General features: G+C 37.4%; 1 protein-coding gene across 1 annotated transcript; it reads left to right on the top strand.

Moving 5' to 3' along the window:
- The first annotated feature begins 4,066 nt into the window (after window positions 1-4,066).
- LOC142163222 (uncharacterized) lies at window positions 4,067-4,594 on the top strand. The gene has a single exon (XM_075220484.1). It carries the CDS (start codon window positions 4,067-4,069, stop codon window positions 4,592-4,594), a length of 528 nt encoding a protein of 175 aa, XP_075076585.1.
- Window positions 4,595-12,524: the final 7,930 nt, after the last annotated feature.

Genomic DNA, 12,524 nt, shown 5'->3' with positions numbered 1-12,524 from the left:
CCAGCGATGAGGCAAGTAGCAGAGAAACAGTCGGAGTATAAAAGAGGAAAGAACAGAGAGGGGTGAAAGTTAATGAAATCAAGGAAAAACAAGATGACAAAAATGAACGCCAGCCTGAGAATGCAGAAAGATATGAAACTTCCAAATTGGAGAATACAAAGAAGGAAGAAGTAACTCATCGTAAAAAAGATAGATAGCACAGAAGAAGACAACAGAATGAGGAAGAGAACAAGAAGGAAGAAGAAGAGGAATGGGAGTGCAAAGAAAGCTGCTAAAAAGAAACAAAATTTTACTTTCAAACCGGGAACAAGCAAGAAGATAGAGAACAGAAATATGCAAAGCAAAGGATCATAGAGAACCTCATCGAGGGGGGAACATGCCAGTCAAGAAGAGGACCAAATGGCAGGGTGTGATGACCTTGGGTCATCTCTTGTCTTTAAAATGAATTCTACATCTCGAGGACTTAAAAACCTCTTTCAGCATCACCTCGATTTGTGTGCGCAGTCCGGGTGCGTAGTCGGATAGCTATTATGTGAAAATCTACAAAAATGTTGAAATTTTGACTTAAAATGCATTTTAGTTGACTACGGTCAACATTTTGGGTAAACGGACTCGTACCCATGATTTGATGGTCCCAAAGGGTCCGTAGAAAAATATGGGACTTGGGCGTATGCCCGAAATCGAATTCCGAGGTCCCAAGCCCGATAAATAAATTTTTAAAGAAAATTATTTTTTGGAAATTACTATGAGTTTTGGAAATAAAATGCATTTAGAATTTGATGGTATCGGACCCGTATTCTGGTTTCGGAGCCTAGTACAGGTCTTATATGTGAAATAAGATGAGTCTATGAAATTTGGTAAGAAACGGAAGTCGTTTGAGGTGATTCGGACCTGTAATTGTGAAAATTCATACTTTGAAAGTTTTGAGAATTTTCTTAGATTTCTATGCTAAATTAGTTGTTTAAGAGGTTATTTTGGCGATTTGATCGAACTGATAAGTTCATATGATGTTTTTGAGTTAGTACGTATGTTTGGTTTGTAGCCCCGAGGGTTCGGGTGAGTTTCGGAAAGTTTTTGAACTATTGAAAGTTGCAGGTTTTTGCTGTTCAGTGCCCAGGGATTTTGTTCTTTGCATTCGCGTGGTCCCACTCGCGAACGCGTAAGGCAAATCTCCCAGGTGCCAGATTTCTTCTTTGCGAACGCGAAGCCTGAGATGCAAATGCAAGGCTAGGGGGGAATACCCTTCGCGAATGCGTCCAAGCACTCGCGAACGAGTAAGGTTAAAGGCCTGGGGGAGGGGTTCACATTTTGTTCTATGCGAACGCGACCACTGGCCGGCGAACGCGAAGACTCGAGGGGTCAAAGCTCCGCGAACTCGAGCCCATTATCGCGAATGCGAAGGTCACTGAGGAATAACTCATCGCAAATGCGACAGGCTTATCGCGAAAGCGATGAAGGCCTGTCCAGTGATTTTAAAACAGAAGCAAAACGGGACTTAATCAAAATTTCATAACTTCTTCTTCCAAACTCTAAATTGGGCGATTTTTGAAAGAGGATTTCACCACCAATCCATAGGTATGTAATCTTAGACTCACTTTCTCCAATTTCCATTAACACCCATTAGATTTGTAGGCTTAAAGCATGTTCTTAAGGGTAGAAAATTAGGGATTTTGGTAGAGTTAGGGCTTTTGTATAATTGTGATTTAGACCTCGTTTTGGGGTCAAATTTTGGAACTAATTATATATTCGGGCTCGTGGGTGAATGGGTAATCGGGTTTTGGTCCGAGCCCTGGTTTTTACCAAGCGGGTCCGGGGTCAATTTTTGACTTTTTGGGAAGAATGATGGGAAAACTATAATTAAGCATTGGAATTGGATTATTTATTGATATTATTAAGTCGATTATGTCTAGATACAATTGATTTGGAGCCTAATTCAAAAGGAAAAGTGGTGTTTGAGGCTTGAGTTGGTCGTGGAAGTTCAAGGTAAGTGTTTGGTCTAACCTTAGCTTGAGGGATTATGAGTTGTGTCCTATTTGCTACTTGTTTCTTATTGAGTACGACGTATAGGCATGGTGACGAGTATATATACGTTGGTTTCAAGCATGACCGTGAGTCCTAAATTGTGATTTATTATGTTCTTGAATAATACTACGGATGCTTAAGTTGATGATTCTCTGTATTGAGCAAGGGTTATGGTTATTCTCGTGGAAATTACTTATGACTGAATATTGGTGTTAGCTGAGTTAGTTAGGTATTGGAACAAGTTTGGTTATAGCTGTTTCTCCCTTGCCGGGACGTAGTTACTTATACTGTCGATCCCTTGCCGGGATAGTGTAGTTCTTTATTGATCTCTTGCCCGAAACTCTTGTTATAACCGCAACAATGATATATGTGGATCGGGTTGCACGTCGCAACAATATTATATATATATATATATATATATATATATATATATATATATATATATATATATATGAATCGGGTTGCATGCCGCAACAATGATATATGTGGATCGGGTTGCACGCCGCAACAATGATATATATGGATCGGGTTGCACGCCGCAACAGTGATATATGTGGATCGGGTTGCACGCCGCAACAATAATATATGTGGATCGGGTTGCACGCCGCAACAATGATATATGTGGATCGGGTTGCACACCGCAACAATATCATATATATGGATCGGGTTGCACGCCGCAATAATGATATATGTGGATCGGGTTGCACGCCACATCAGTGATAAATGATAGGGATCGGGTTGCATGCCGCAACAATGTTGTTATGTATTGGGATCGGGTTGCGCGCCGCAACAATTGTTGATACAAAGTGTTTATAGATCGGATACAAGTTTCTTATTGTTTTGTCATGAATTCTAAGCTGTCCTTATGCCGTTACTCTTGATTTACTGTTGATATTGATACTACCTCGCAGCATGTACCCCCCTCCCATCTTTACTTATTTATTTCTGTTTTATTTTCCGTTGTATATTATATAACTGCACTTGTTCATTTTGGTAGTCTGGTCCTAGCCTCGTCAATACTTCGCCGAGGTTAGGATAGAAACTTACCAGCACATGGGGTCGGTTGTACTGATACTACACTCTGTACTATATGCAGATCCCGGAACAGCTCTTGGACCATAGCATTTGGGTGGCTACTTTCAGTCAACGCGAGATCCAAGGTAGACTTGCAGGTGTCCGCATGCCCTGGCGTCTCCTCCATCCTTTATTTCCTGTTTCATTTCTTTGATTCGAAAATAATGTATCTTTATATCAGACTTTGTATTTAGCACTCTTAGATCGTCTGTGGTACTGTGACACCAGTTCTGGGTGATTAAGGCTTAAACAGTTGTATTAGATTCATATTTCAGATATTTAACTACATTTCTTCCGCTTAATGAAATTTCCACTGTTTTTCACATTATTGCTTTATAGATGCTGAAAAGGTATAAAAATGGATCAAGGTAATCCATTCATTAATTGGCTTGCCTAGCTCACATTAGTAGGCGCCATCACGACTCTCGAGGGTGAGGACCAAATGGCAGGGACAACTCACAGAATGGAGACCTCTAATAATATAGACAATGTGGAGAAGAAGACAAATGAAATACCACAAATTAGCTCAGAAGTCCAAGGAAAAGCAAAGCATGTCTATACTGAAAAATCTGGCAACAACATTCAGAGAGTAGATGAGTCTATAATGGAGTCGCCAATCCTAGGATCAGAAATTAATAACCAACTGGGTAAACAGCTGGTGGTGGATCTGGGGAAGCATCAGATGACTCTCCAAAATACAAACAAGATGCCTCTACAAACAACAAACAATAACTATTTAAAGCAGCTTGAGGTGGAGGCTTCTAATAGCTCGGAAGATGAACAAGTAGACAACCTGATTGATGAGCAAGAAGATAGCTACCAACAACATCTAAAACAGGTGATGGATAATGAAGGGTCGTCCCCTAGAGGAAGAAGCACAAGTAGATGCAAGAAAAGTGGAAAAAAATGAAACTAAAATCCAAACCTCACTCTGAGGGGAGGATACAAAGCCAACAATCCTAACTGATTGATGATCAATGCAATATTCTGGAATATTAGGGGAATGAGGTCTCAAAAAGCCGATCATAGGCTTAAAAACTTAGTAAAGAAGAATAAGGTTCAGTTTGCTGCAATATTTGAACCATTTGTTCACAAACAAAAAATAGAGGTATACAAAAGGTTCCTGGAATTTAAACATTGTATGTCTAATGATATTGGACAAATGTGGTGCTTTTTGTCAGAATATGTGAATGCTACTGTGATAAGCATGGATGATCAACAAATGACTCTACAATTTGAATCAAATAATGATGATGCTGGGATCTTCATAACTGCAGTTTATGCAAAGTATACTGCTGGGGAAAGGAAAGACCTTTGGGAAAGCTTGGTGAATATAGAATCGCAAGTTGATGGTGCATGGTGTATAGGTGGTGACTTCAATGTTATTTTAGAACCTTGTGAAAAGCTGGGAGGCAGGCCACATAGAGCTTCAAAAATCTATGATTTTGCAGGATGTCTTGATCTTTGCGGGGATTCAGATGTAGGATATATTGGATAGATACATACTTGGTGTAATAATTGGTGTCTCTGGAAAAGAGTCTGGAAAAGGCTCGATCGAGTCCTCACTAATGATTCATGGATCCACAAATTCCAGAATATAGTAGTGAGGCATCTTAGTAGATCAGGATCAGACCATAGACCCTTACTAGTGAAACATAAAAAGGATCAAGCTGACCATATTTAGTACTTCAAATTCTTAGACTTCTGGGTCGATCAACCAGGATTCTATGAATTAGTTCAAGAGGTATGGGATACATAGGTGAATGGGAATCCTATGTGGAGATTTCAGTAGAAACTAAAAGCACTACTGGGCAGGAGACTTAGAAAATGATCTAGAGAAGTCATCAAAGATGTGTATAAAAAGGCTGATGAATGGGAAAGAGTGGTACAAAGAATGGAAGAACTGGACCAAAGCAACAATTCAAAAAAGTCAAGAACAGATTTAAACAGAGCTCGAGTAGAGTATGTTCGATGGATGGAAATGCAAGAATCTATGCTCAAGCAAAAATCCCAAATAAAATGGTTCGAGGAAGGAGACTGCAATAGTAGATACTTTCACAATGCTATCAAGGATAGAAGAAGAAGATTACAACTTCACAGAGTTAAGAATCATAGAGAAAGATGGCTTCAAGGGGATGAAAAGATATCCAAGGTTGCAGTTCGACATTTTAAGTCCATGTTCAATCTGAATTCTACTATTGTAAATAGGGATGTAATTAGTTGCATTACAGAATGCATAACCAGGGAATATAATGACTTCCTATCACAAATGATGAGTGGAGATGAGGTCAGAGAAGCGATCCTAGATATGAGTCCAACAAGTTCAGTAGGCCCAGATGGATTTAATGGCACCTTTTACCATAAATGCCGGTCTATTATTGCTAGAGATGTCATAGAATTTGTAAAGAGCTTCTTCAATAGCAACAAGCTTACAAGGTTCTACTCACATACATGCTTGGTTTTAATACCAAAAGTTGAATCTCCAGCCACATTTGATGATTTCAAACTAATAAGTCTGAGCAACTTCTCTGCTAAGATCATTTCTAAAATATTGGCCAGAAGACTGAATCCATTGCTGCCTAAGCTAATCTCAGGGAATCAAAGTGGATTCGTGAAGGGCCGGCTAATCACTGATAATGTGCTTCTTGCTCAAGAAATAATCCAAAGGGAAATATGGTGATAAAGCTAGATATGGAGAAGGCATATGACAGAGTATCTTGGGAGTTCCTATTATCTGTCCTAAGAAAATTTGGCTTCTCTAGCTGGTGGACTGAGATTATTGGCAGGTTGATTTCAGAGGTATGGTGCTCGATAATTGTTAATGGTACTAGGAGGGGTTTCTTCACCTCTTCTCAAGACTTGAAACAAGGGGACCCTCTATCCCCAACTCTATCCATCTTAGGAGCTGAGGTCTTCTATAGATTATTAAATAGACTGTATGATGATAAGAGGTTTATTCCATTCTCTATGAATAATAGAGGGCATAAAATCAATCACCTGGCCTACGCAGATGATATGGTTATCTTTTGCGGAGGGAAGAGTAGGTCGATAAGGCTTGTGATGAAGCAGATTAGGATCTATGAGAAGAGTTATGGACAGAAAGTTAACGAAGACAAAAGTTTCTTTTGCACATCTCCAAAGGTATCTATAGGGCTAACAGGATGATAGACAAGACCGGTTACAAGCATAAGCAATTTCCTTTCAATTATATGGGCTACCCATTATATATAGGAAGGAAAAAGTTAAGTTACTTTGACGAGCTCCTCACCAAGATTATTAAAAGGATCTCTGGCCGGAAATGCAAGCTACTATCCAATGGAGGAAAGGCCATACCAATCAAACATGTACTCCAATCACTTCCAACATATACCCTAGCAGCAATGAACCTTCCTAAGAGTACTCTAAAGTTAATGGAAAGGCACTTAGTGAGATTCTTTTGGGGTACAAGCAATGAAAAGCAAATGTATCATTGGTCTGCTTGGGAAAACCTGTGCTACCCAAAAGAGGAAGGAGGAATTGGAATTAAGATAATGGAAGCAATAAGTGACTCATTGGCTTATAAAAAGGTGGTGGAAATTCAAAACTGAAGATTCTCTATGTGCATCATTCTTTAAAGCAACATATTGTTCAAGAGTTCATCCAGTTGTTAAGGCTAGCAGCTCAAAACAATCCCATTCATGGGGAAAGATGATGCAGATCAAGAGGAAAGAAGAACAAAACCGGACTTGGAAAATTCAAATGGGCAACAACAATTTGTGGTGGGATAACTGGACAGGAAAAGGGGCACTGGATGAGCTAATCCCATGTCAGCAAAGTTTGCTAAAGACAAGGTGGAAGATTACATTCAAGGAGGCACATGGAATGTTATGAAGCTAGTAGAGATCATACCTAAGCAATTTATTAGCCAAATATTCAAAATAAAGATTGGAGATCCAAATGCGAAAGACTATGTTGTTTGGGACCCTTCAGCAGATGGGCAATTCGCAACCAAGTCGACTCATCTCCTCTAACACCCCAAGGCAGAAGGATCCATCCAGGCATAAGGTATGACATCCAAAGCTTCCTTTTAATTTATGATTCTTGGCTTGGAGATTGATACAAAGGTAGCTGCCCTTTAATGATACTATGGGAGTTTATGGAAGCAATATTGTATCCGAGTGTGTCTGTTGCAATGATCCAAAGAGGGAAACTCTTCAACATGTATTTTTGAATGGGGAAGTTGCTAACAGAACTGGAGGAATTTTGGTGAACCTTTAGGTATTGATGATCGGGCCATATCCATTAACAACATGCTAAAGAAATGGTGGGAGACTAAACCGAATAATGGGGGACATAAAATATTCTTACACATCACACCATTTTTGATTGTGTGGGAAATTTGGAAGCACAACTGCGCGTATAGGTACGGGGAGCAGAAGAAAATGTGGCAGGGAACCATGGAACACTAATCTTGATGGATAATCAAAATGATGATGGGAAGAACCTTTAAAAACTATAACTTTGGAAATTCATGGTTGGAACTATGTGAAGGAGTTGAAAGACTCAAACCAACTCCTAGGTGAAAGATTGTTAAGTGGTTGAGACCACTTGAAAACAGATTCAAGATCAACAGTTATAGCAGCTTCGCGGAAGGAAAAATTGGAATATGCAGGGTTGTTAGATATCATACAGGTGGTATGATTATGGCATACTCAATTCCAACAGTATGCTCTAGTAACAGTCTGGCAGAAGCCCAAGCAGTCCTCATTGGTGTTCAATGGTGTATGCATCTTGGCTATATAAATTGCGACTTGGAAATGGATTCTCTAGTAGTGGTTGAAATGCTAAATCACTCTACTAACTTGAAAATAAAGGAGTCAATTGATGCATTAAGGCAGATCATGCTCCAGCTTAATTGTATAGTGTCTCATTGTTTCAAAGAAGCGAACCAGACTGCTGATAGCTTGGCGAAGTTTGTTGCTAACTTAGTTGATCCTTGTATGTATTTTGATTGGCAAAGCTTTCCTAGATGTCTAGTATGACTGTATCAATTAGATAGAATATAGTTATAGTTACCTAGCATTAGGCGAAGGTACGACAAAGCGATATTTTTTGTAAGCTAAGAACTCTGTTATAGTTGATACAGGTTAAGGTGGAATGTACATTGGCCTCTTTTGAAGTGTTGACATATGGCACACTTTTTTTGGAAATAATAGAGGAACACCCATAATCATGGGGGGGGGGAGTTAAAAAAAACTCTAATATTGCAATTCAAAATTTTAATCCACAAAAAGATGAAAAACAAGCGGTTGTCGTCCTTAGGCGTTGGTGGTACGTATATGTAGATTAATTTACAGAAAGAGGAGAAAAAAGGAGCAAAACATACCCCTATGCAGATTAACATATACAATATACATTGCATGTATGTATAGTAGATGTTGAATCCTACTGTTTTTTGTGTGTGTTTAGTACATTTCTATATACTAGTTCTTAAACATGTGCAACGCACGTGTGTCCTATGCAAGTAGTACTGAATGAAATAACATATCCATCACACTAAAACTGAAGTGTAATGAGTAATAAAAAATTTAAGGGATAAAAGAACAAACTTAAATTTATGAGCAATCACCTTATTCGAATGACATCTTTGTTGAACGACATATGATTAGATATTGTGTGAACGTGCAAAATTAAACAACTAAATTTAGTTAGGTATGTAAAATGTATAAGGAGTTATATTTTCATGTTATTAGGGGGCAAACATAAAATATATTGGAATTATATCTAATATTTCCTTATAGACAATGTTCTTGAAGTACCTACTCAGTAATAGCAATTTCGCAATTTACATAATAAATATGAAATATTTATTTTCGCGCTTCAAAGAGCAATTATGTACTGACAAAGAGAGTAAACATAAGAACAAAGTGATATGATATAAAGTCCAGCGTTATATAAGCTTGAATAAAGTGTAATGTAACATTTTCAATTTTTATGTGTATCTACTGAGTGCTATGTTTTTCAAAATGCCAAAAATTAGCTCATTCCTTATTAACCATTAACAAAGCAAAATCTTTGTTTCTTTTTTCTTTCTTATTTTTCTTTTAATTTTCTTTTTTATGCCAAGAGAGGAGTACTGGAAAAACATAAACATCTATATAGAATCAATCTATCAATAAAATGGGTCAATGAGCGAGGAAAATATCAATAAGAAAGATAATGATAAAAAATATAGTGACAGTGAGTTGCACACCCCATCCTTGGAATATGCTCTTTCCAAGAATCTGAATTTTTTTCAGCAAAAAAAAAAAAAGGAAAATAAAAGAAGAAGAAAAGAAATGTCATGAAACTTCTAATAAAGCTCATTATTTTACAAAGACCAAATTTCTCAAAAATTTATTAGCTACTCGATTAGCTTGATTATAGGAAATCATTTCTCAAAAACTTACAAGCTAGTCAATTTGCTTGATTACGAAACCTAATACTTCTGCAATTTACTATCCGGCGAAATAATTAATAACATTAAAAAGTGATACTAAATAAAAATTAGCATAAACAAAAATATATAGTGTCATGAATACTTATAGGAAATAGCAAAAGAAAATGAACATACCTAGTAAATTTGCAGCTTTTCCGATCTATTGTTTCTTTAATGGTGAGGGTTATACATATTCATTTATAAGAGTGATCATTGATCAGAAATGAAACTAAAAGTTCTTCAGCTAACGTTAAACTGTTAAAGCTATGAGGTGAAGAAGCAAAGATTGTGATAAATATTCTTTCTAATTAACAACTCATTGTAGTAATTACTTACCATTTAATAGGGTTCCAATATAATGTAACAATCAACTTAATTTTTTGTTGGCCAAATGATTAATGACCATATTGGTTGAAACCAAGGTGACATACCACACGGTCGAGAATAATTAGCAGATGAACAACTCTTCACATATGTTAGAATATTTTAGAAATGATTGATTGTGGTAAATAATCTTTTAATGGATTTTATTTGGCTAAAGGCTAATTTGGTCATTCCGTTTTTGAAGAATATTTTAGTAAAATAACTTTACCTAAAAGTCTTTACACTTATAATATTGTAGGATGATTTTGAATAAATTCTAGCGTCGCAATCAAAGCATAACAACAATGCCATTGATAATTGGTTCAAGATCAATTAAAAGCGTGCATTTCATGGAGACATACTTTTTTTTATATAAAACTTCTCTTTCCACTATCCCACACAAGGTCTTTGTTTATAGATTCTTGATGCTGATAAATTATACTATATATTAGTGCTCTCTGAAGAGTTTGAACTATCATTTAATGTGTAAACGCTCAGATATTAGTAGATGAAATTCCTTTTGCTGATACACAATAACTTCAGAAGTTCTTTTATTTGTTCAGCCATGGAAGCACCATCCGAGGCATGTTCAATACAACTTATTAAATATGCCTAAAAATATTCTTAATATATGATATAATAATGTTCAATTTCGTACAATTCTTTCCCAAAAGGTCTCGTATCGTTAAGAGTATCCAAAACCTTATAATTAGTAGATTCTTTTTCTTTTATATTTTTCATATGTGTCACGACCCAGATTTTCCACCCTCGTGAGTTATGATGGCGTCTACTATTATGAGCTAGGCAAGCCAATTACGTGAGCAATTTACCTTTTTACTCATTTTATATCCATTAACAATTTTAAAGTAATAACATTTAAACAACGGAATTTAACATAAACGGAAGAAAAAGTAATAAGCTAGCTGATCATGAATCCAATACAACTATTTGAGCCTCAACTACCCAGAACTAGTGTCACAGTTTCACAGACGGTCTAAGAATACTACAATTAAAGGTCCGAAAGAAATAAATACAACACTATCTCTAGAAATACATGAAAGAAACAGGAATAATAGATAGAAGGAAACGCCAAGGCCTGCGGACGCCTGCAGGACTACCTCGGGTCGCCTGATGAGCAAGAATCAGCAATCCCACTGCGGTCCAAAGTCTACAACACTGGGGTCTGCACAAAAGAGTGCAGAGCGTAGTATCAGCACAACCGACCCCATGTGCTGGTAAGTGCCTAGCCTAACCTCGGCGAAGTAGTGACGAGGCTAGGACTAGACTACCGAATAAACCTGTACAATTTAACTATATAAAGCGGAAAAGAAGTACAGAAAGAAACAGTCATATACAGACAAGTATGGGAGGGGAAAACATGTTGCGGGGAAACATCGAGTAGTAACAGAAGAGCAACAAATAAATATGAGGATCACCACAGTTCAATTGAAAACAGGAAGGGGAAATCATGCTGCGGGGTACAACAAGTATCAACAGGAAACCAACAATTTAGTGTAGAGAAACCGTAACACAGTTATCAATAAAAATTAGGAAGTCAAAGACAAGTGCACGGCATCACCCTTCGTGCTTTTACTCTCTCTCACCAAAACAATACACGACATCACCCTTCGTGCTTTAACACTCTCTCACCAAAATAATTCACGGCATCACCCTTCGTGCTTTACGCTATTCCTCACCCAAACAACAATCACAAGGCAAATAGGGTAAGGGAATCAATAACCTCGAAATAAAATCAAGTAACAACAAAAAATCAGTAAATAAACATAAAGGACAACACAACTCAATTATCAGCAAGAATCAGGGAAAATCAAGGACAAGTGCACGGCATCACCCTTCGTGCTTTTACTCTCGTCCTCACCATAAGAATCAATACAATAGGCACGGAATGGTACATCATGCGGCACGGCATCACCCTTCATGCTTTACACTCTTTCCTCACCAAGAAATCAATATGATAGGCACGGAATAGTACATCGTGCGGCATGACATTACCCTTCGTGCTTCACACTATTTCCACACAAAACAAACAATGCACGACATCACCCCGTGCTTTAACTCTCTTCCTCACCCAAACAACAATCACAAACAATAGGGCAAGGAAATAAAGGAAATTGCAATAAGAATCTCGGCAAGGGGGCAAATAGTCAATAATTAAATCCTGGCAAGGGAACAACATCAATAACATCAACGTCCTGGCAAGGGAGATAACAATTAAATCAACAATAGCCCGGCAAGAGTGACAACATAATTATCTCTTCTCTTTCTATTTTTTTTTACTTCACGATTCACTTCACTACTCGAGCCAATGCTTTAGAGGTTCAATTATCACATATACTTTCACAAATCATTTCACAACTCGAGCCAATGCTCTAAAAGTTCAATTGTCACTTATACTTTTATAATTCGTTATACAACTTGAGCCAACGCTCCTCAATGTTCATAGGTCATAATTCTTTCCACAAACTTTATACAACAAATAGAAATCAACTCTAAAGCATGGATAATACAACGAAGTCATGAAAATCACAATATAAGACTCATGAGCATGCTTGACACCAACGTATAAATAATCGTCACTATGCCTATA

The sequence above is a fragment of the Nicotiana tabacum genome, chromosome 8, assembly GCF_000715075.1.
Source record: "Nicotiana tabacum cultivar K326 chromosome 8, ASM71507v2, whole genome shotgun sequence".
Lineage (NCBI taxonomy): Eukaryota > Viridiplantae > Streptophyta > Magnoliopsida > Solanales > Solanaceae > Nicotiana > Nicotiana tabacum.
This window is presented reverse-complemented; position numbering and strand designations above follow the sequence as displayed.